The sequence below is a fragment of the Sciurus carolinensis genome, chromosome 15, assembly GCF_902686445.1.
Source record: "Sciurus carolinensis chromosome 15, mSciCar1.2, whole genome shotgun sequence".
Classification (NCBI taxonomy): domain Eukaryota; kingdom Metazoa; phylum Chordata; class Mammalia; order Rodentia; family Sciuridae; genus Sciurus; species Sciurus carolinensis.
This window is the reverse complement of record NC_062227.1, coordinates 50,605,842-50,631,340: the sequence shown is the minus strand read 5'-3', so window position 1 is coordinate 50,631,340 and position 25,499 is coordinate 50,605,842. Positions and strand designations below refer to the sequence as shown.

The 25,499-nt window shown below is 38.1% G+C and overlaps 1 protein-coding gene across 1 annotated transcript in view; it reads right to left on the bottom strand.

Annotated features, from left to right (window-relative positions):
• Positions 1-20,442: 20,442 nt before the first annotated feature.
• Pik3c3 (phosphatidylinositol 3-kinase catalytic subunit type 3) overlaps positions 20,443-25,499 on the bottom strand; it is a 117,502-nt gene continuing 112,445 nt past the window's right edge. Inside the window, exon 25 of the mRNA XM_047526300.1 lies at positions 20,443-21,547. Within this exon, the coding sequence (XP_047382256.1) occupies positions 21,533-21,547 (15 nt within the window). The 3' untranslated portion in view covers positions 20,443-21,532. The remainder of the gene's footprint in view (positions 21,548-25,499) is intronic.

Below are 25,499 nucleotides of genomic sequence, written 5' to 3'. Positions count from 1 at the left end.
ATACATTTTTAAAGATCACCATCCAAAAAATATACTGGTTCATTTTTATAATTCTTAGGTTAAAATATAATAGCAAAAGTAGTTAAATATCATATGGGTAACTTATCAATAGAAGTAAAAGTTAAATTTTAAAATTTTAGTAGAAGGTTGAAATGGAGGTTATTTGGGGCATGACAAAAAGGGTAACAGAGTCCACTTTAGTTTGAGGGGTCAGGGGAAGCTTCACTTGAGGAAGAGATACCTTAATGACAGTTACCAAGTCTGCAAAAATCGGGGAGAGGAGTGAACTTTGGAAGCAGTTCTATGAACTCTATAAAAGCTTCAGTGATAGCTCTTACAGAAACTAGTGAGATGGTTTGTGGGACAAGAGGCTCATACAGGAGAGGAGTGTGTCAGAAAAGATATCAAGAAGCAGGCAAGGACAGAGAGAAAACATGGGGATCTTGGGTAAATGAAACTGGTTTGCTGTGATGGTATCAGGAAGGGTGGGTGGAGGAGACGGTGCAAGGATCAGGTGATTGACGAGGGATGGATGCCTCCCACACAGAGAGGAAAACCAGGAAGCACGTTCTAAAGTAAGCTAACTCCAGACCCTGGAGGACACTCAATGTTAATTGAGATCAAATATACTCCAAGTATCCTACTGGATCATACCCATGGTTCACTCTCTCTTCTTTGAACTTCTAAGTACAGTTTCCATTTATTCCCTAAGTCCTTGTGTTTAGCCTCCCTAATTTCTCTGGTGTAGAGGACAGAAGGCAAGCCTCATTCTTTTTTTCCAAGTATTGAACATCATCCTTAAGGCAGATGTCGCCAAGCTTCCCAGCAGTCTTCTTGACTGCCCCAGAGTTTCTAGTGGTCCTTTGCTCTTCCTTCTCCAACTGCACCAACTTGGATTCTGTTTCATTATTTTTGTGTGTGTAAGTCTTACCATGCAGTGTTCCAAAATTAATCCTCTGTTGACCTTATAGAATTATGAATATTTTATGATAAGATAGAATAGAACAGAATCTGAAGAACAAACTCTTCATTTCTAACATCAATGTATATATATGAAGAATCAGAAAAATCTCCCATAATAGCATCCATGTAGAGAAAGTCAGCTTCTGGAAAATCCATATTTGTAATTCACAGCCATCAAATAGAACCATTGATATTCAGCCTACAAGCAATTTTACAAATAATCCAACTCAATTTCTTTGTATTTACATGTAAAGCAAATTGATGCTGAGAGAGGAAGATGTTCTCCCTGTCTTGAGGCACAGCCTGTGTTGAAATCCAGAGGCTTCTTACCATGAAGAAGCTGCAGGAAGCAAGATAAGAAATCAAATTTTCTTGTTAGCCTTAAAATAGGTCTTAAAAGCAAGTCCTTCTAAGAAGATTAAAGCAAGTCACATATTGTGAGAAAATATTTGCAAAAGACATAGTTACTAAGAACACATATCCAAAACATAAAAAGAAGTCTTGAATCTGGACAATAAGATAACAAGTCAATTAAGAAAGGAGTAAAGATCTGTACAGATCCCTCACCAAATAAGACATGCAGATAGCAAATAAGAATAGGAGAGGACATTCAACATCAGATGTCATTAGGGAAATGAAAATGAAAAACGCAGTGCAGTACCCCCAAATATCTATGAGAATGGCCAAAATCCAGAACACTGACAACACTGCATACAGGGGAGGATGTGGAGCAACAGGAACTCTCCTTCATTGCTGATGGGAATGTAAAATGGCAAAGTCACTTTGGAAGGCAATTTGGCAGTTTCTTACAAAACTAAAAATATAATCTGGCAATCCTGCTCCTGAGCATTTATCAAAATGAATTGGAAACTGATGCCCACAAAAAACTTGCACCTAAATGGTTACAGAAGCTTTATTCATAGTGCCAAAAATCAGAAGCAAGTAAGACGTTCTTCGATAGGTGAAGGGATAAACAAACTGAGGTATATCCATGTGAACTTTATTCAGTGATTCTTTTAAATGCCCAAGAAGACATGGAGAAAAATTTTAAATCGTATTGCCAAGTGAAAGAAGCCAGTCTACAAAGGTTAAATACTCTATAATTTTAATTATATGACATTCTGGGAAAGGTAAAACTATGGAAAGAGTAAAAAGGTCAGTGATTCCCAGGATTTGGGACTTGGAGAATGAGGAATGAGTAGATGGAGTACAGAGAATTTTTGGAGTAGCAAAACTATTCTGTATTAATTCTGTAATGGTGGATACACAGTTATATATTGGTTAAAACCCCACCCAAAAAGTGCAATGCAAGGAATGAACCCTACTTAAACTATGAATTTTAGTTAGTAACAATGTGTCTTGGTATTGTTTCACCAATTTTAATTAGTGGACCACACAAATGCAAGATATTAATAACGAAGGAACCTGGAGGGAGAAGGATATGACAATGCTTTTTACTTGCTGGACAATTTTTCTAAAATTCCTCTAAAATATAAGTCTACTAAATATACAAAATTTAACATTTTTGAAAAGCAACTATCAACAGTAACCAAGACAGAAATATGCAGTAACACAGACTATACCCAGAAATAGCCAATATTGTCCATATTTATTAACAATATTTTTAAAATATTTGAAATAGAAAGAGCATATTAACTAGACAGAGAAACTGGAACTCTGAATACTATTAACATTGTTCCCTGTTTGTCTGAAAATCAGAGAAAATGAGATTTCAAGGTATTATGGTTCTCGTTATTTATTCTGAGTTATCACTATGAAACCTTATCCAAATAGTATGTTTTTTCTTTTAGCGGTATATTTTAGCTACTTAGCTTTGTTTCTCTAAGTCCATATTTTATCTGGATGTAGGATTCTTTTCTTGATAGCTATATCCATTTTAATTATTTTAAGTTTTTTTAGAATCCATCCTCAGAAATGTATAATGCTGCCTGCAAAACACCGGTAAAAGAATAGATTCTTGGAGAAAGGCCACGTTCAGATCTGCACAATGACACTAAACGCACTAAACTATGGTTGAACCAAGACGTCATGAAAGTCCCTTCAATATATAATGGGAGTTTCTTTTAGGTATTTAAGAGGGAAACCTGCACTGAGAGGGAGCTCTGTGGACCATTGACAGAGCAGCGCCTGACTCCAGCCTCTAGCTTAGTGGGGCAGCGCCATCTAGTGGAAAGAAAAAAGTTCCTAGTTTCCACTTTACCAACCACTAGCTGAAAGTCTTCAGGAAAATCATTTACCTCTGCCTCTGCTGCTTCGTGCATAAAACTGGGGATAATAGTGACTGCTCTGCCAATCTTCTTACAGTGACTGCTTTGCCTATCTTAGTTACTGGGGTAAAAAAATGTGAAGTAATTGCAAAGTCTCTCGGGTCTTTATTGTTCATAGCTGCTCTTGAAAGTTGCAAGTTAATTTCTGCTCTAGAAAAAGCAGAATTCCTCAACACCCTGGAGTGTAGATAAATTTGGCTGAAAGCTATTGGTTTTTCTCTCCTTCTAGGATCATGACACATATAAAACTAATTAGTGCATCTGAAAGTTTATGAAGTGACTGGTTAGAGCCCAATAACCTTTATTGCATGTTGGCCCACACAAGCCAATTATGAAGGAAAATTATGGGCACCGTTCTGATGTAAACAAGGGTAAATCTCACAGGGGGCCACAAAAGGGACCCCATTCTCAGTAAGGAACCAGACAAAACTGGACTTAGACTTCTGTGCTTGGCACAAGGTCGTGCCTGGGATTCTGCAGGGATGGATGTGCCCTGTCTGCCGCTCTCTAATTGCTTTTCTCTAGCCTCTGGGTCTCCTTTGTTTCCTCCTCTCTCATTCACATTCAAGAGCATGATTGGAAGCCTTGAACAGATATGCAAAGTGTTTCTTAAATGTAGACATTGAAATATAATGTTCTCCCATGCACTATTATTATTTTATAGCTTTCCCCAAGCACCCTTGTATATATAGCAATTTTAAATGGTGACTATAAAATGCGAAGAGAATATTTTCCCAGTCTCTGCTTCCCAGTCCCCCACTCCATCTATACCCATTCATCGCCCCTCTTCAAGTATTATATTTCAAGTAGGAAAAATTGCATTGGAGGATGCACTTTTTCTGTCTTTTCAGTTGAGTTTGAAAAAAAAAAAAAAAACCTGAAGCTCTTTCAGTTCAATCACTACCCTAGTCACTGGGTGTCACCAGGTGTCACCAGTGTCACTTGGGTCACAGTTTCTCCATATGCAAATGAAGACCAACAGTAGGAACAAAGAGAGTCAGTGCCTATGCTATGGAGAAACTAGTTAGACCACAGAAAACTGTCTCCTGCAAATGACACACCCTTCTTTGCTGATGTAATATCTACTCTCTACTGTATTACTGTAGCCTACTGTCTACTAGGCACTGTCCTACAATAGCTCTGTGACAAAAGTCAGTGAACTACTGAAGCCAGAATTAAGGACAGGTAGTAAGTGTAGAAATAGGAAATCGGGTCAAATCGAGGAAATGGAGGCCATAAGTCATCTGCCTCTGGAAGTTGCAGAGTGCCCTGAAAGAATGGAATGTCAAGGATCTCCGGAGCCCATTGATTACCAAAATTACCTGCCTTTATCAAGGACTTGCAAACAAGGGGCTGCTAATTGGGCCCCCTGGCCCTTACCTGCCTGAATCACCCTGGCCCTCCCCCTGTCCATGGTTTCTCAGTTAATGCAAAACAGGCCTATTTCACGTAGGCAGGAAGGAGAGATAAGGGGGGAGAGAACTGGAGAACAAAAGAGAATTTAACCATATAAAGATGTAGGGTGCGCTCACTTCGGGGGATTTTTAAAACATCAGCCATGGCCCCCTTCTTCCTGCGGGAGAAGTCTGTATTAATACCTTTAAATAAAACCTGCTTAATATGCTTGCCTTGGCGTGCCTCTCTAGTGTTCAATCTTCAACATTAGAAGGAGCAGAACTCGTCACCGGTAAACGGCGGTATCACTACCCACGAGTCCAGAGTTCTTCCACAACATCTTGTGAATTTCCTCTTTCTTTTGAGAAAACTGATACATTTTTCTGGACTGAGTTCATACTCATGAACAGCATCACCTGTGCCTGGCACAAAAATGAGAACTCCAGTGACATGTGTTTTTACTATTTGGGGAGAGGAAGGCTTTATTTCATGTAAGAAACCCAAAGTTGACGGAATCAATTTGCCATTTGATAAAAAAAATCATGCTTATTTGAATTAAGATCAGTTTTATTAACCCCAAGCCAAACCCATCCGTGCAACCTGAACTATCCTCTTATTTGAGTTTTCTTGTCCTCAAAATGGAGAAAGCAAGAGTGAAGATGTGGAATGTTAATGATCTGGAAAACCATGTGTCAATGATTCCCTGTAAGCCAGGAACATTATATGCACAACTCAAATTTCACAGTTCTTCATCATTTTTTTAATTTTATAGAAGGTGAAACTAGGAATCAGAGATGATAAGTACCATGCAAAGATCACACGAGTTTCAAGACTGGATGAAAGTGAATTCCTCTTGATTGCAAGTCTATTCTACTCTATTACTCAGTTCTTCTAGATGAGTTAGGGCAGAAGGTGATCCTCAAGAGTATTGGTAAACCTGCCTACCTAAAAGAGAAGAAAGAAAAAGAAAAAAAAAAAAATCCTCTCTTCCCTTCCTATTGCCTGAAGCCCAGCCCATCCATCATTAGAGAGAGATGGCAGCATCACAGTGGGAGGGTGTTTCAAATGAGGGGGAAATGAGCCTTCATATCTTGAGGCTGGAGCTCACAGTGAAAAACTATTTATCTACCCAGTTTGCTTTTGTTTTGAAGATTTTTTTTTAAAGAACGTTATTCTTTTTTATCTTGGATACCTCAGTTATTCAAGATTATTCATTTAAAACACAATAGAAAGGAGATTACATCTTCCAGGGGACAGCAAAATCCAGGTAAACCTGTGAGGATCTGGATAGGCAGTCAACATGTAGGTGGGATGTAACAAAAGTGAAAGAAACAGGGAACCTTCTATTTCATTAATATGACCATGTGCAGCATTGACCCTAAAAGATCACAGATCCAAGTGCAAGGGGATCCCGAGAACTAGCATTGAATCAAATTCTCTAAGCTTTTCATCCTAGTTTTAAATATAATTATTTTCCAAATAGAAGCTGGAATACTAAATCAACTAAAAGCATCCATCCTGATAAAAGATATGCAAATATCTTTAAATATACAGTATCATCTATAATGTTGACAGGGTCAGATAAAGGCACCAAGTTTCACTTAAAATTCTAAATTCCAAATATAGAATGCAAATACTGAGACTATCCCTTCTCCCAAACACACACACACACACACACACACACACAAATACACACACACAATCTATTTTATTAATCAGCTTTACAGATGGTTACAAATTGCATATATTATTCATATACTCCCCAATCCCAGTCCGCCTTCACATACAAACCAAATTCAAATATTGTAGAAACCTCCAAAACGCTAAGACTTGAATTTTAAAAACCAATAGATTACCTGAATTGTCAAAAGTGTTCTGAAATGCAATTAGGGCACATATCATCTTTGGATATGTTAAAAAAAAGAATCCTCTCAAAATAAAAACAAGATAAACCTGATCTCACATTTGCCAAGTGTTTTAGTCAGCTTTTTCACCACTGCCACCAATAACCTGACAAGAACAACTGTAGAGGAGGAAAAGTTTATTTGGCTCTCATGGCTTCAGAGGTCTCAGTCCATAAATGGCCACCTTCATTCTCTGTGCCCAAGTTGAGGCAGAACATCATGGTGGAAGAGTGTGGAAAAGGAAAGCAGCTCAGAACATGACAATCAGGAAGGAGAGAGACTAAACTTACCTCATCGGAGAAAAAATATATACCTCAAAGGCATATGCCCATGACCTACCTCCTCCAGCTGCACCCTACTTGCCTACGGTTATCACCCAGTTAATTCATTCAAGTGGATTAATGCACTGATTAAGTCAAGACTCTCCTAACACAATCATTTCACTTCTGAAGTTTCTTCCATTGTCTCACACATGAGCTTTTGGGGGACACCTCACATCTAAAACCATAGCACCAAGCAAGAGTCTATCTGCAGCAGCTGCCCATGGCTAACTCCTGCTGTCTGATCATAGGCTTCATCAACTATTCCTTTTGTCCCCTTAATAAATAATTTAGGTGTGAAGTCCCAGAAGGCAGTGGGCAGTCTTGTCTGGGGAAAGCAGGATGGCTGCCCAGGGCTGGCCCTGGGCAGAGACTGACAAGAGACTGACTAGGCAACTCTCTCTTGGTCCAAGTTGGCTCTGAGCTGATCTCTGATCTGAGAGATGAATGGCTTGGTATTGACTTTCCACAGTGGAGGTAGCTGTGGAGCCAGATCCCCATTTGCAATTCTTTGTTCTTGTGTGTCTGTGAGCACTGACCTCTTACTCCCTCCTCCTTGATCACTTCCCTCCCGCTCCTTAGGCTCCCCTTCTCCACATCATTCTACAATGCCAAGAGAAAAAATCAGAATAAAAAGAAAGAAAATCAGGGTCAAAAGACCAGAGGGCCATCTCTGATCTGTCCTATGTGGCTGATGAGGCCTCGGGCTCCAGAGCATGTGACAAGACATCGATACGATCAATGTGGCTAAATTAAAACATGTACAACATCCTGTGCTTTACATGCAGTTATTGGGAGACGAGACACCACCAGTCTGATCTGAAAGAGTAAGGAAGAGCTGATCTGATCCGCAAGGCTCCTGAAGCTGCACCAGCAAGGCCCACAGAGCTGAGGAGAACCCAGGTCCCAGAGTGAGTGGAGAAAACAATTAAAAGAGAGGAATATTGATAATAGTGCTTATTGGTTCAGGTTGGAGGAAACGTATTTCTTTGTAAAGAATAAGTTAATTTAATACAATTTGGAGAAGCTAGGACTTTTCAAGATTGTTGGATCCTCAGGTAATGGGTGACTGTACCCTGCAGGTTAGTGTTGGGTGTTCAGTGAGACTCACTGAGTGTGTGCTGCCCAACATTGCTTGCATTAGGTACCCAGGCTCTGCACCTTTCTGTAGCCTAAGAACACCGAGCACAATGGCAGCTCAATGCCTAAAATGGACAATGACCGTAGAGCTGACAGGTAGGTATTGAGTGCCTGCAGGCTAATGATTGGGCATCTTAATTCCTATTGAGCTTCCGAGTCCCTTTGAAATCTCAGCCAAATCATTTAAATATGTTTGAAGAATTATCAGGGATTTTAAAAGTTTACCTATTTCACTGAATAAAGGATTAATTACTGCCTATATTTCACAACTAGTATGCTCCATTCATTGTCTTTTCAATCTGGCCAAATGCATAATGTAACTATTTCATTGTCCGGCTATTTAACATCTCCTCTTCCTGAAGCTTCCCTCAAAAATATTCAGGAGTATTTGTTTGTAATTTCCTTCTTTCTAGCAAGTTAATAAACCTAAAATGCTCAGTTCCCCTACTCTTAGTTGCCAGTCTCCAGTTCAAAATTAATCCTTGTTGCTTCACCACCACCTCTGTGCTGAAAGCCCATGGAACTAGGAGGAGGAAGAGGGTGTTCATCTGCATGGCATTGTAATTATGATAATAACTGATACTTACATGGCAATTACTGTGTGCCAGGATCAGTTGTGAGTGCTTTCACACCACTAGTCGTTTAACCTTCACACAACCCTATGAGGTAGGACCTGTTATTATCTTCATTTTACATGTCCAGAGGGTCTCTGGAGTGGTCGGCTTTGAAAACTATAGTCTACGTAAAGGGGGAGAGAAGAAACATTTAGAGCAAGTACTGAAAGGAAGAAAAGATCTGAGCCCAGGTTGTTTTTCTCACTCAGCTTCTCCTGTGGTCTAGCTTCTCCTGTGGTCTAGCTTCTCCTGCAGCCCAGCTTCTCCTGTGGTCCCGCTTCTCTAGCAGTCCACCCTGTAACTAAGTGTTAAAGAGAAGAGGCTATTGGTAAAAAAAAAAAAACAAAAAAAAAACAACAACAAAAAAAAAACTCTGTAGGTCTCCTGCAGTAAGGAGAGTGCTCAATAAACTGGTTCAGTCCTGGAAACCCACAGGATGAGAGAAAGTCAGTCTGTGGCTCCAGAGGGTAAGTAGTCACTGCTCTGTTGGGGGCAAAAAAATACATATGAATTTCTCATGAACCAGGTGTCATAGGAGAAAGAGCTGGCCTGCAGCTATGTTAGATCCCATACAAGAAAACTGCCAGAAAGGTAACAGGTTCCAGAACAGTGTCTGTGATATAAATTGCCAAGAAGACAGAGGGCAGGGCAGGGCCTTGGGGAAGTCATTGGTGATATTCCCTAAAGGAGGCCCCTGAAAAGCCTTCTGGAAAACAGACAGCCTCATGCACACACTGGATGCTAACATCGAAGCTATCCCGAGCAGGGCTGTTCAAGTGATGCCTTTCAAGGACCCTCACCTCTCCTTCACCACTTCTCTCTCTTTGAAGGGTGGAAAAGCTACCTTAGAAAGATGGGATAGGACAGGTACACAGAGAAGTCAGATGATGGTCCCTCCTACCATCCCCTTTACCAGCCATAGGGCTCCGCCTGCATTGAGTCCGCCTGGGGAAGGAGAGTTTCTGTGATTCTGGGTGAAGCTGGGAAGCATTGGCTATTACTTGTGCCTAAGTGTTAAATTGAAGCTGTGTCTGTGCATAGAACAATTACAGGAAACTTCTTTATCTAAACATGAAAACCCGTGAGATTCGTCAAATTCCATCTTAGAGCGGCAGAGGAATTCACCACAGACCAAGTCTGAAGGAGTTGAGGGGGACAAATGAAATGGCTCTCCTGATTGCACCCAAGAGTTCTGCTTGCTCAGTATTGCCACTTAGAGCTTGTGCTGACAGACCCCGAGTCATGCAGCAAAAAAGCTGAAGGGCTGGGACCAACACTGTTCTCTAGTCACATCCTTCTTTTGTAATCTATAGAAAGAGCAAAGCAAGAGATCAGACTTGTAGCCACCTGGAAGCACCTATGAATTATTCATAAAAACTTAATATCTAGAACTAAGGTAAGCCTGAAAAGTGGATTCCACTTTTCTGCACAAACACTAGATAAAGGGAAAGCAGAGACTGTAATCATTGCTTCCAGAAGGGATTAAATCAACTCAGCTTTGACTCAATTTGTAATTCCTAGAACTCATGCTAATACCATTCTTAATTTCTTAATTATTAATGTGTGCTTATCCTCTATTTTCATAGTTAAATTTCTAATTCCCTACAGCAGCCCTGCAAGATAATTGAAATGAGCGAGGACACCATAGCACAGACAAGAAAGAAGTCCAGCGAGCGGATCACCACACATACGAGCTTGACGAAAGCTCTGGGAATGAAAAGGAAGCGAAGAAACCCAGAAGACTGAAGGAAACCTATCACTATAGGTTTGTCAGAAAAATTATCTCTGAGAAGGTGAAACTGGGCCTGAGACTTGAAGGGTGAGAAAACAACTATGCAAAGAGCCAAGAAAGGGCGAGACTGGCAGAGGGAACAGCATGTGGAAATGGCACCAAGGTAGGAAGGAGCTGGGCATAGAGAGGGTGATGGTCCCAGTGTGACTGGGAGCTAAGGGAGGAAATGGATGAGCTTGCAGATGTCAGTGGAACCTGGACACTGAAGCCCTGGTAGGCCATGGAACAAAGCACCTTTAGTCTATGTGTGTGGTAAAGTAGGAAACACTTTTAAGCACAGTGATGTGACCTGATTTACATCCTCCTGGTGACCGAAATGCTTTCAGGAGAATGGACTGGAGGAAGCCAAAAATAAAAAGACTTATTAGAAGGCCATTGCAATCCTGCTGGCAGCAACCGCAATGTTTTACTAGAGTGGCAAAACTGTAGGGTAATGACAGTGTGGGAATGTAGGATGTACTTTGGTGGCAGAAGGAAAAAAAAAAAACTATGACTTTGGGGTTGGTGTGGATGTAATGAATGAAGAGAGCAAAGAATCAAATTAAGGAGGATGATCTCTGGTGTAAGAAATGGTGGACAGTGGTGCCATCTGCCCTGATGGGAAAGACCAGGGAAGAGCCAGCTTGGTAGTGGGAGACAGAGGGCTCCACTGGGAATGTGTTAACTTTGAGATCCCTGGATGTGGTGATGAGGAATGTCAGCAGTTGGTCATGAGACTGCAATTTTGAGATAGAGATATAATTGGAGAAGTCACTGGTACATAGACAGTATTCAATAGCAGAAGAAGGGATGGCATTATTTCAAGACAGAGTGTAGAGAATGAAATAAATGTCTGGCAGAGGAGGGGGAGACTCAGGAGTTGCTGGTGAGGTAGGAGAAAACTCAAAGAGTGCCATGTCGAGGGGACCAAGGTAGAACAGGTGGGAACAGAGATTGACCAACACCCTTGAATGCCTCTGAGAAACTGATTAAGGTGACAACAGAAAGGAGATGCTCTCCATGCCAAGGGGATTGTGCCCTCAGAAATTACTATGGAATGGGAACTCGTCACTGATGGAGATGTGATAGTCAGCTTGCTGTGCCTACTATGTAGGCAATAATCCTTCCATTCTGTCAAACACACACTTGGTATTGCTTTGAAGGTGTTTGGGGATGTGATAAAGTTCATAGTCAGCTGACTTTAGAGAATTGGATGGATCTGATTCAAACATATCTCTTTGAGAGCAAAACTAATGTTCTCAGAAGAGAAAATTCTGAAACAAGATTTCCAACCTGCCCTTCTTGGTGGTCTGTCCTACAGATTTTGGACTTGGGTCACCAACCCCTTCAGCAATGTAAGTCAACTCCTTGCAATAAACCTAATATAGACTTTCTAGTAGTTTAGTTTCTCTGGTTGTAGCCTTCCTGATACAATTTCCTTTATTCTTTTCCCTGATATTAAAACAAATGCTTCTTATTCATTTAATAAGATAAAAAAATAAGAATACGTGTTCTTTCTGATTCAATGAACTTTAGGTTAGGACCGAAAACCAGAGGTCATATATTTTATTCCACTATTTCAAGGAAGAAACTGAGGCTCAGAAGGGAAGGTCCAGAGTTATGTGCAATAGGAGGCAGAGCTACTCCAAGGCCACTCAAGGCATGGAGTCACCTTCTTCTTACTGGCCCAACAGGATGATGTCTGAGTGACTGGAAGCACATCACCAATTCTGGAATCCTCAGAAGGCTCTCCCTGGAGATCTATGAATGCCATAGGTTTGAAGTCTCTTGAAATTCCTTTTGAAATGGAGTAGATAGTAGATACCAAGTTTGTTAGTGTGTCTTGATATAAGTTGCTAGTGGGTGGTTTCATTTTTTCAGTGATTCACAAAGAAATGTAAAACTATTAGAGGAAGATGGTCTTTGGGAAGACAAAGGCAAACTATCAGAACATCAGAACAGAGAGAGGGTTTGTTGTGGGGAAACTCTTATAAACCAGATCGGCTGAGTTATGGCCCATCTTCCTTTGAATTCTTAGTTCCATAATAAAACCATGATCTTTACTGCTGAGATTTGTTTCCTTAAGGCTTTGACAAGGTCCACTTCTGTTTGGGAGGCTTTCCTGCTTCCTTACCTCCCCTATTAGGTATATCTTCCTCCTAATCCCTGTTTGGTGTACAATTTGCTAGTCGTTCTGAATGGTTGGTATTGCCTGCAATAGCAGATTGTTAGATCTTTGAGGATAAAGATCCTAAATACACATTACCAGGTATCTAAGAAAGACTTGATTCACATTGTGCCTACTTTTCCTCATGATTATAGCCTCTAATGTAGCAGAAGCCTATAGGGGAGCAAATGCTCAATTACCCTTCTTGCCTACTTATGGTGACTCACCCATGCTCGGGAATTGGAAGAGGGAGGGGAATGTATGATTGAATTTGGACCACACAGTTTCAGGACTCGGGGATGAACCTAGGGGCAGTCTACCACTGAGCTACATCCCCATTCCTTTTTATTTTTTATATTGAGACAGGGTATCACTAATTACTCACCCAGGCTGACCTTGATTTGCCATCCTTCTGCATGGACTGCTAAGAATGGGAACAATGTTTAGAGAGTGCCATGATGTGCCTCTGAGGGGCTATAACTGCACAAATACAGATGCAGACTACCAGAGTGAAGGTTTGAATCATGTGTACTGGGGAAAAGAAGGTGAACTCCATGACCTGAACGTGCTTTTCCAGACCTGATGCACAGAGCCAAGGGCGAGAAGAGACAGGGGATGGGATTCAATATGGTGAAATGAAAAAGGGCAGAGGGAGCTCGTCACCTGCCTGATGAAAAGAGAAGTGGGGAAGCCCTGCTACTGAGTCTTAAAAAGCAAGCAGCCTTACAAAGAGCAGTTTAACAATGTACACAGGAGCCTGACCTTCATACAAGGATGCTCTAGACAGCAGAGTAGGGGTTTTGGGTATGTATTACAATTCAGAGACCAGAGGTTTCCAGAGTCTGACATAGGTAATTCCTCCACGCAAACAATGCTAGCAAAAGTAATGACTGAAGAGGGACCAGAGGGGGACATATATTGTCTCCCAAGGGCATGCACAGATGCAAGAGCCTAGACAGGACTGAGTTGTAGAAAATGAGAAGGTGGACAAGCAACCAGACAGGGAGGGCTGGGCTGGGGTCTCATCAGAGTTACAGGGATGTCAGCTTTGTTGACTCACTGAGCCAAGCTGTGTTGACTATATTGTATGCTGCTAAAATATTATAGTATATTCCAGATTTGCATAAACCCATAAACCCATCACTAAAAATTCTTGAATCTGAAATTCTACTTTGCCAGCAAATAAGTGCTCCTCTGTTCTTCCTAGCTTATGACTAGAGAAGTGACCCCAAAGTATTTGTGAGACTTTGGCATTGACTGATAATTCAGAGTTTTAGAACAAAAATTTACACTCACCAGTTTTCCAAAAGATATTGATTTTAAAGATGATGTCAATGTTTCAAGATTTTAGCTTTCCTTTTAAAACAAAAACATTTTCAGAACTATGTTGTTAAGATTTCAATTCTTCTGTGGTTAGTTAATCTTGTTCAGATTCAGTTCACAGAAAGTTGTCACTAGTATCTTGTTTTTTTCCTCTACTGAACCTTCTAACAGGCAAGTTCAAAATACCTATTTCGGTTGTTTTATCCCCCCCGCCCCCATGCAGTGATTTAAGCGACTTAGAAAACAGAGCTTCTGCTAACTCTTGCTTTCTGATCCCTTCCATCCTATTCAACCCACTGGCTTCTCAAGTTCCTGGAGAGCGCAGCTGATAACTGGATACCTGATGATCCTTTGTCTCTCCTCCTCCTTTTTGAATGTCACTTCTGTTTTTCAAAACTCTCTCATTCTAGATGACTGACTGCAAATTATCTTTGTGTTTTGTATTTTCCTCAAAGTTAAGAACAAGGCAACAAAGGCAGTGGTCTTCATCTGATGGGGAACATTTTCCTCATTTTCCCTCCTTTCCCTGTGGGCCTGATGAAGTCTCATTTCTCCCCTGCCATAGTGTGCTCATCTGTCGCCAGAATATTCAGAATCCAACGAAGAACTGAAGCAGAATTTAAAAATCAGCTAGATGTGTATTTTTAAATCTGGCTTTTCAATAATTTCACTCTTAGCCCAAAGTAGTGCCTTTCTACTGATATGTCACTTGAAATTGTCTTTTGAAATACTTTATCCTGAGTTTTAAAATACTGATGACCCAAAGTAGCTACCAGGAAGGCTCTGCTCACTTTCTCATCCCTCCCAATCCCCCATACAAGATACTTTCTCCCAAGTCGCAGGTTTCAGCTTCTGTCATTGTTCATTCCTGGCAAGATGTCCCTGTCCCCTCTATTACCCAGCCCTTCCAAATTACACTGGTTATTTTCAGGGTTTTTTTAATTGTATTTTTTAATGCTCAGGTTTGTATCATTGTTAGTTTCTCATTACAAGTTACATACACTCATTACTAAAATATCAGAAAACAAACAGGCAGAATATATGAATATCCTTGCTGCCCATCTGCCAGTCACCTGCTGATAACACTGGCATGTTATCTCCTTCTTGATCCTCCTTTATGTGCATATATTATTTTCAATGAAAACAGGATTATGCTACCCATTATATTTTGTAAACTTCTTAAAATTCATTCAATAAATTCATCACAGATTGTGCCAACTTTACTCCATTACAAATAATACTAAATTGAAAGAAAATATTTAAAACAAAACAAAGCCCATTAAAAAGTTATAAAACTACCCTAAGGGCACCACAGTTACCAACACTAGAAAATCCTGGCTGAAGAGATTTCTTTTTTTCCCCCCAAATCTTCATTTCAACCATATTGCTTTCGGCTCAAAGTACTTGAGACCTCAATGTCCCAGGGGGCTCCCACTTGCTGTAAGAGGCCTACTACAGACCTTCCATATGCAATACAACTTGAGGTCATTTCAGACTTACCATGTTCTGACTTGTTCTACTGCTTCCTTTACTTTTTTCATTTTTATTTTTTTATTTTGACTATCCCAAGTTAAGGTGTTCTGCAGTGGCAAGTGCTCAGTAATGAATGAATGAATAAATGAAAATGACTAAGGTTGTGGTTAATAATTGGGAGACTACTATGCACTATACTTGGGGTTTATTTTGAGGCTTTTTGCCTGATCTGGATCTAGTTACCCTATTAGGTATAATTATATTAGTTGGGAGTCTTTGAGGTAAAAATGGTAGAAAATCAATTCAATGTAGACTAAGCAAAAAAAAAAAAAAAAGAATTCATTTATTGCCTGATATAACCGGAAAGACCAGGGAGGCACTTCAGGTTTATATAGATCAGGGATTCAAATGACCCTTCTTTTTCTCTTTCTCTCCTAGCTGCTTATGACTTTAAAAAGATTAAAATTTCTCTGATATAGTAAATATAAGGGCTATACAATCTGCAGAATGCTTTAGCATATGATGCTTTTCAATGGCAACATTCATTTTTAATGATTAAGTATTCTCAACTAAGCAGAATATACAAAATTGGGATATGTGTGAGAGTTAACTTAGGAAATAGTGAGAAAGGAAAGCATATAGGGTTGTCCTGTCTATCACAAAACTCCCATGAAGTATAACATGACCATGTTTTTGAAGGCTGAAGGGAAGTGAGAATGCAAGAACAAGAATGTGTGTGAAGAATTTTTACAACTCCTGTCATTCTTATCACAGTGGGCAGGAATGGGGTTGCAAAATAAGATCATCAAAAAAGTACAATAAAGAATGTTATTTCATTGCTAAGTTCAATTATATATGTGCCAAAAAGTTGGATTGGCTGAGCCCCTCAGTAGAGGTATTACCTACTGGCTGAAATACAAAGAGGACCAGCCACACTCGTTAAACATTTGAACTGTGGAAGAGGCAGTTTTTCATCATTTCAGGTAGCTTTTCGAGTCTCCCATATGCCATGCTGAATTAACCTGTTTCCTTTCCCTAAGCAGTTTGCATACCTTGGGAAGGGAGTCTTGCTCATTGATCCTTCCTTTAACAATGGAAGAATCATTCTTTTCTATTTCAAGTACATTTTCCCACTTGCAATGACATGCCTTTTCCTCTTCCTGGGAATTTCCCTCCTTTACTTACTGCCCTCCTTGAATTATTTGTGATGGCTATAGTATCTTCCATGTTTTCAAAAATACACACACACATACACACTCCCTTTGCCTAATACCCTCTACTAGCTGTCTCCTGCCTGCTCATGCAATAGGCAAAAAAGAGATGTCCACAATTACTGCCTCCAGCCCTTCAGGTGGGGTCTTACACACATACTTGCCTGTTACGTCTCTTCTCTATTCCACATAAGCTGACACTGTCATCAATCTGCCTTCAAGGAACTTAGTCTAATAGGAGATAAAGCTAATGTTACTTTGCCCAACCAATGATTATCCTTTGGTTCTCAACCTCTTAGGCTCTTGGTAGTATTTCTGCTCACCACTCTTTTTTTGTCAAACATTCCTAATTGACCTGTGTAACCCACACGTTTTTCCTACTTCTCTGGCCATTCCATTCTTTGTCCACTCCTTCTCCCCACCCCAAACTCAAAGCACTCAAGTTTCTTACATATCAGACTTATATGTCCTCTGTACCTTTCTCCCTAGGTTACCTTACCAATTTTTTAAATAACAGTTTTACTGAAATATGATTCACATATGATAATATGGTGATACAACCATCACCACTGTCTTACCTTGGAATATTTTCATCACCCCAAAAGGAAATTCTATACACACTAGCACTTACTCCCCATTCTCTCTTCCTCCCCATCCTTTAGCAACTACTAATCTATTTTTTATCTTTATAAATTGCTCTGGACATTGCTTATAAATGATCTCATAGAATACATGGTCTTTTGTGCCTTCTTTCACTTGGCATGTTTTCAAGTTTCAAATATCAACTTAATTTTTTATTAGCAAATAATTTCTATTGTATTAAATGCCACAGGTGTTTCTGCATTCATCATGTAGTGGACATTTGGGTTGTTTCCGCTTTTTGGTTATTGTGAACAGCACTGATATAAACATTTGGGTATGAAGTTTCGCATGGACAACTGTTCGGTTTGTGTGTCCCCACTGCTTTATTTTTTGATCATTTCATTATTATTTAGGTTTCTATTGGGGAAGAGATCATAAAAGGAAGTAAAATGCTATTGCTATTAAATTGTGGAATGATAGTACTTCAGCAAATTTCTCAGATTTAATTACATATGCTATGCTTATCCTTAGTCTGACAAGCTAGAAGTTGTCTATTTAATGAAACTGCTACAACATATCTTTAACAGAAATGAATATCTCTTCCTTTCATTTTAGTTTGACATTTCAGAGCAATAAAAGAACATGACTAAAGCTTGCTGAATTGTATTTGAAAATAAAAAATGAAATTTCAATGAAATATAGGATGGGTTATATCCTAATAAAAGTGTGCTTGGCACCTTACCCAGTACAATGTTATATGAATGTTTAAGAATATTATATTAATACTATAGTAGTAAATATCTCGCGATGACAGTTTAATTATAGATTACTGTCACATTAAAAAACCATAATAAAGCATTGTTAACATTAACTGTCACTTTAATGGAAATTATAAATGTGGACAAGTAATTGATTAAGCAAATTTAAAAAGCAAACTACCTTAGTTTAGTAAATCACTACACTGCTTTAGCAGAATAAAGATACCTCTAGCTATAGCAGAAAAGACCTTCAAATGATGAAAATGTCTTAGTTAATAGTTCAAATATCTTTGCAGTTGTAGTCCAAGGTACTTCTCAAAAGTACTTCAACTGACTATTAGGGAAAGGGAAGAGGGTTGGAGGGAGGGGGAAGAGAAAAGAGGACAAGAGAGGTTAGTAGGGAGGGTAGATACAGTCAAACTATAATATATGTGTGCATGCAAATGCCCACTAACTTGTATAATTAATATGATTGAATTATTATAATTCAAAATTCTTCTCTGAAAATAAAAATATTTCATGTAAACTAATATGTAGGAACAAACTAATATGCCTTATGGAATTTACTGCATTCTCCATACCTTACTGAAAATGATACTATTAAAAGCTAATGAAAAACGTTTTTAGCATGTTGTAAAACTATTTCCACCAACACACGCACACCTCTAAATTAAACTATTGGCTTTAAACCTTTAAAAACAAGGTTATACATTATAACTTTTAATTTATGCACTTCTAGCCAGATATTCCTCATATTCTTTAAGAATTTTTGCATTTTGTCCTCCCCATATTCATCAAGTATTCTCTCATATTTATTATCATTTTCCTATTTAAAAACACGAGAAAATTCTGTCAGGTAAGATTGGTGATATCCTCATGTGTAATCTGAATTATTTTAAAGTTCCCAGTAAGAATAGTCTTTTCTTTTTCATTCAGGGATCCTAGTTCAGTAATTCAGAACTGAAAAGAATTAAAGAACCAAACATTACAATTACTTGAGTCACTTGGAATTTTTCCATTTATACTGCATTTCATGATACTCTTTCCTTTGTTCCAACCTACTTAACATTCTATGCAGCTCTAAATTTCAAATCCTTGAGAAAGGTAAGGATTTAAATTCCATTCAAGACTTTAGTTTATATGTCTTTGTTATTAGCACTTCATATTAAAATACATTCACCAGGCCCAACTTGAAACTCAAATGTGGAACTAGGGAATCACCAAGATCTGAAAACCTCAGTTAAATGACTTTTTAAAAAAATATTTTTTAGACGTTGATAAGACCTTTATTTTATTCATTTTATTTATATGTGGTGCTGAGAACTGAACCCAGTGCCTCCCAAGTGCTAGGCAAGTGCACTATCATGGAGCCACAACCCCAGTCCTCAGTTCAATATCTTGCTAATACTTTAGAACAATTTCATCATGCTTCTTAATCAGGGAACCAAGGGAACATTCTTCTTACTTCTTGTCAGTATTTAAATTAAAAATTTTGTATTAATGCAAAAATTACTTACTGAGCCCTACTAGAGACATACTATGCTCTATGCAGTACTGTGGAGTTTAAGATCAATAAGATGATACAATTTTGCCTAACAATGAATTAAAACGGGGTCAGCGAATTATGGCCTGATCCATTCTGGCCATGCCCCATTGTTTACATACTGTCTGTCTGTAGCTGCGATTCCATTATAACAATAGAGTTGAATTAGGGCCATGTGCTTCTCAAAGGGAAAGATATTTACTATGTGGACCCTTTAAAGAAAAGTCTGTCATTCCCTGAAATAGGAGATGCAAATATAACAATAATAGCCAACTTTACTCAATATCAACTAAAAGCGGTAATTCCAGAGGTTTGGAAGGTAGATAATTTTCAACAGGACCATTTGGAGAAAACTTTTGGAGGTGGTCCCAAAAGAAAAGAGACCAGAAGAACAAGTATGCAGAAGGTGTGAAAGCTTTGAGGCTACAAAAAAATGACATAAATATGTGAAGGAAAGAGAAAAACAAAGTAGAGGATAGAACTTACCAATTAGTTTAAGCATAAACTCTCTGAAGACGTATAAAATTCTTTTTGTCTTTTATCATTTTTCTAAATCTGCATAAGCATTCCACCCATCATATCACATACACTTGTAGGATGTTTCTTAATGATATGCCTGCTTTCTAGCTGGTAACCCCATTCTAAAGAGGCAGCAAGCTCAGGGAAAAGAATTTCGTGACAAATAAATAGAATAATTAATGTAATTCTCAGAAACTGTACTATAATTTAACCTTCATCTTTCTAGGCGTTTGATACTTACTATTTATTCAGAACCAAAAAAACTAAATATTCTTTTTCTTCCAAGACGGAGTTGTGTGACTATGTAATATTCATATGCAAACATTATCATGTTGCTCAGATCATTTGTGTAATGTTCATTTCCCCCAAGTTCCTTGAAGCAAAAAAGCCAGACAGATTAGAAGGACTTCAAGTCCTAAAAAACCAAAAATTATTTTGAGTCAATCAGAAAGAATGCATTACATGAACAGGTCTAGGTAAGCTGTTTTAAAAACTTTTGAAAATTCAGTTTGCATCAAAAAAGAATTCATTGCAGAAAGATAATTCACATTGTCTTACATAAAAATATCTTATGCTCAATATGAAAACTTGCAGTCACATTACCTTCTGTCCAGTTATCCAGAGACTACACTGCCACATTCTACTTACAACTTAGAACGTGAGCTGTAGCTAAAAATGAAACAAAAAGACAACACCGCTTCCCAAAACGCAACATTTACAAGTAGAAAAAATGACACTTTGAAGTACAAATTTCTTTTTCCCACACCTCTCTCTACCCATCTACAGGATGCAGCACAGCTTCCCAGGAACTGCCACTACTCTTCGGCGTGTCTTTGCACAGGCTTCAGTGGCCTCCCGCAAAGCTTCTAGTACTGCCTAGAGTAATGGAGCAGGGCCAGGGCACAAAGCACCATGGCCAATGCTTGAACCCACACATTACCAGCACCACTGGGAGTTGGTTGGACCACCACCTGCTCCACACTGGAAAAGAGAGGCTATCTAAAATCAATTCTTCAAGTGTAAAGAATGAGCTATAATGTGTATAACTTTAAATTTTCCAGTAAAACTTTAAATATGCAAATTATAGAAACCAGATGAACAAAAATGGGAGAACAGGGAGGTGAATAAAAGAAAGAGGAAAGGAGAAAGAAGACAAAAATAAACAACTTCTAGACAGAGAAATTAATCCCAACTTATATACCTGCTGCCCTGGTGTAAAATATGAGAAAAAAAAAATGACATTTAAACTTATGAACTAAAATGTTTTACTATTTCTACATGAAATTTCTCCAGAATTCCCAATTTATGTACATAATCCTGGAATAAGGTCCTCACTTCTTATTAACAAAGTATACATTAGAAAAGAAATATATACAATATTTTAACAAATCCTTTAAAATCATATTTAAGCAGTGACATTCAAGGAAATGGAATTCAGGCATCATGTAACATTCAGGAAGCTCTCTCTTCATTTTTTGTTATTCTGAAGTCTTCATTATACACCAGATGCTTCTAATGTGATTTTCTTACTGAGTCATACATCTTCATGGGCCAAACTGTTTCATTTTCTCCAGTACTACAAAAATTAAAAACAAATAGAAAATAATTTACTTCACTGTTCATAAGATAGATAACAAAAGTCTATGTTTTCAAAAAACATTTCCATTAAAATAAAAAGTGAATAATATACTTTGCTAAAAGTTTTCACACAGGATTTTAACTGACCACAATGTGTACAGGATACCTGAGACTTAGCTTAAAACTCAGTTCATGGAAGAAAATACTTGAGGAAGGAGCTGTTTGCTGACTGTAAGCTCAAGATGACCCAATTACTATATGAGAAATAAACTGGAATGTGTGCTGATCCGATGATTAATACTGTGAGTAGTGTGCTCAGTTCTTGATGGCACATAGTTAGACAGGCTCTAAAATTCTATAGCTTATTCCAGAGTTCAGTCACTTCATTCAACAAATGATCTGACCATTTGCCTACAAATGCCATAATTTTATCATTCTTCATTGCGGAGTAATATTCCATTGTATAAATATGCCACAGTTTCTTTATCCATTCATCAACTGAAGGGCATCTAGGTTGGTTCCACAATCTGGCTATGGTGAATTGAGCAGCAATGAACATCGATGTGGCTGTATCTCTGTAGTATGCTGATTTTAAGTCCTTTGGGTATAGGCCAAGGAGTGGGATAGCTGGGTCAAATGGTGTTTCCATTCCAAGCTTTCTGAGGAATCTCCACACTGCTTTCCAGAGTGGTTGCACTAATTTGCAACCCCACCAGCAATGTATGAGTGTTCCTTTTTCACCACATCCTCGCCAACACCTATTGTTGCTTGTATTCTTGATAATCGCCATTCTAATTGGGGTGAGATGAAATCTTAGGGTGGTTTTGATTTGCATTTCCCTTATTACTAGGGATGTTGAACATTTTTTCATATATCTGGTGATTACTTGTACATCTTCTTCTGTGAAGTGTCTGTTCATTTCCTTAGCCCATTTGTTGATTGGATTATTTGTATTCTTCGTGTAGAGTTTTGGTAGGCAAATGGTCGAAATTGGAGAATATCATGCTAAGTGAGATAAGCCAATCTCAAAAAACTAAAGGACAAATGATCTCGCTGATAAGCGGATGAGGACATATAATGGGGGGTGGGAGGGGCTAGCATTAGGTTTAGGGTTAGGTTTAGAGTTAGGCTAAGGAGAGCAGTAAGAATGAAGGAAAGAAGGACTGTGTAGAGGGAAAAGAGGGGTGGGAGGGGTGGGAGGGGGGGAGGGGTGGGGGGGAGGGGAAAAATATAATAAACATCATTACCCTATGTAAACGTAAAAAAAATAAATAAATAAAAATAAAAAAAAAAAAAAAAAAAAAAAAAAAAAGAAAAGCTATACAGTCTGCCTAGGACATTGCTACTAACAAGTGTTGTGAAACAAAGCCTGTCTCCAGAACTGGAGGTCTCCACCTATTCTGCCTTCTTCGTTCTGTATCAGGAGACTAGGAAAGCTGCACACAAAGTGAAACTTGGGAGCTCCTGGGGAATCACGTGGTGATATTAAAGATATATTTAAATGAGTTGTACATACTTTAACTCCTATTCGTAGTTTCTTTGAAATAGTTTCTTTTAAATAAAGGTAAGAGGGGTCCCAGAACAATAACTCAAGTCTCTGAACTGGAAAAAAAAAAAAAAAAAAAAAAAAAACAAATGATCTGAAAGCCAAAACAAAGGAAGTAATCCTGAAAGAAAAACAGCCAAGAGAACAGCTGATTTGAAGTAAAGATGGTAACAGTGTTCAATATTAGGATATCAAGTAGAAGTCAAAGAAATGAAGATTTCTTGGTCTGGGTAAGGAAACAGTCATTCACATCTTATGTACCCCTTTGTTGTGTCTATGAATACCTCATTATTCTGCTCAGAAAAAAGAGAAGCAAAAAAAATCTCACTGACACATTATGTGTACACATACCCGAGCATATGTAAAAATGTGAAAAATACCAGATGTTCACTAATTTTAATCTTATACAATTTGACATGGCAATTCTATAAAGAATATGGCAAGATTTACTTTTACAAATGTCATTTGTAATTTCAAAAGCAATTTAAGTATTTTCATTAAAGGCAATATCAGAGAATAAAACATTTATTTGGAAACTATATGTGCCAGGAACTGGTTTAGGTTCTGCAGAAGATACCTAAGATGCTTCAGACTAAACCATGAAGACCAAATCTGTATACATAGAAAGAACCATAACATGTACACACACTCATAACATGTACACAGTTTTCCTTCCAGAAAAGCACAATGCTGGTGGGGGCTGCAGGTTATCAGGTCCAAGGAAGTGTGTGGTGTGTGGTGTGTGTGTGTGTGTATTCATTTGAAGAATTTTTATATAAGTGTTTAACACATATGAAAGACATGGGGTAAAAAATAACAATTACTATAAAACAACTTCACTAGAATTAGTTAATGAACCAAACGAGGGCATGCCCCACCATGGATTACATTTAAGTGTTTAAAGTCTTCCTTAGAGAAGATAAGGAAGCTAAATTTGAATGAATAAAAAGTAAACTTCAGGGCATTTTATACGAAAATCATTGAGCATTCTGGTACCTGCTGCTATTACAGTAATTAACCACTGGAAGACTTCAACACTTGTCATGTGGTGAGGAGGTACCATGCAGCAGTGCAGATTGTAGGTCAGTATGATAGGACATGGGGTCAGTGAAATTCAAGACTGGTTTTGGTCAATGTGAAAAATGAATGTTAACCCATTTTATCATTATCTCAGATTAAACTGTTCCCAGTGATTCCTCTGTATATTATAGCTTCTTGGCTGTTAGAACAGCCAATTATTTTTTTCCCTTTGATGATCAGATGAATAAGGAAAGAAAACACATTAAATTTTTTAAATGTTTTTTAAAAACTCACTACTCACAATAAATCTAGTCATGTGTAATGAAATTAAGGCTTAGATGTATAATCAAGAAAAACATTATTTAGTGATAATATATATTTCAATATCACAGATTGGGGTCTGAATCTGGAATCTGTCACCTTTTTGCTTTGGTTTTCTTATCTATGAAACAAATCTAGTAATAAATCTACTTTAAAAGAATGGGAGTTAAATAAGGTGATACAGAGAATACACTTTACCTATTCCTGGCACATTTAATTGTCCAAAAGGTTACTGATATTTTTGCTATTGTTTCATAGATGTTATTATTTATTTATTTATTTATTTATTTATTTATTTATTTTTGGGTGCTGGGGATCAAACCCAGGGCCTTGTGCTTACAAGGCAAGCACTCTACCGACTGAGCTATCTCCCCAGCCCCTATTTATTTTAATTCCTCCTTAGATAAACCAAATAAATTAGGAACAGATATGGGACATGAGATGATACAAAATAGACTTGTATGATATAACAATGATATGTTAATATATTTAAGCCAACGGTAGGGGAATCAACTGACTCCTTAGAAAATTACTAAATTTAAAAAATTTGGTTTTAGAGAAGAATTTTAATTTGGCTCCAGAATCAATATTTTCTTGGTTTGTTCCATAAAACATGTTACACTGCTATTCTTCATTCCTGATGGTAAAATAGGACTCATACAATGGAAACCCAGAAATTACAGTCAGTGTGCAAGTAGAAGGTAGAATGGGATCTGAAATCCAAAACTATTTTATATATTATACAGTCACATTATTTAAAGAGGCAAGATAAGGACAGCAAAATAAAATGGGACTGTGTATAAGGTATACTGAGTGACATTAACTTCTTGTCTTAGAACATGATTAAGAGCATTCAACCTTATGGGAAGTATGAGTAAGGTACTAAGCAGAATTAGGTTTTACTGGTCAATTTAAATAGGGAAGTTTCAAAAAACAAATAGAAAATATGAAATGAGAAAGCATCATCAAAAGGGAAAAAATGGAAAACTGAATAAAGTAACACTGTAAAATCAAAACAAACACAGGAAGATCTGTACTTATACTTACCATGAATACTAAAATG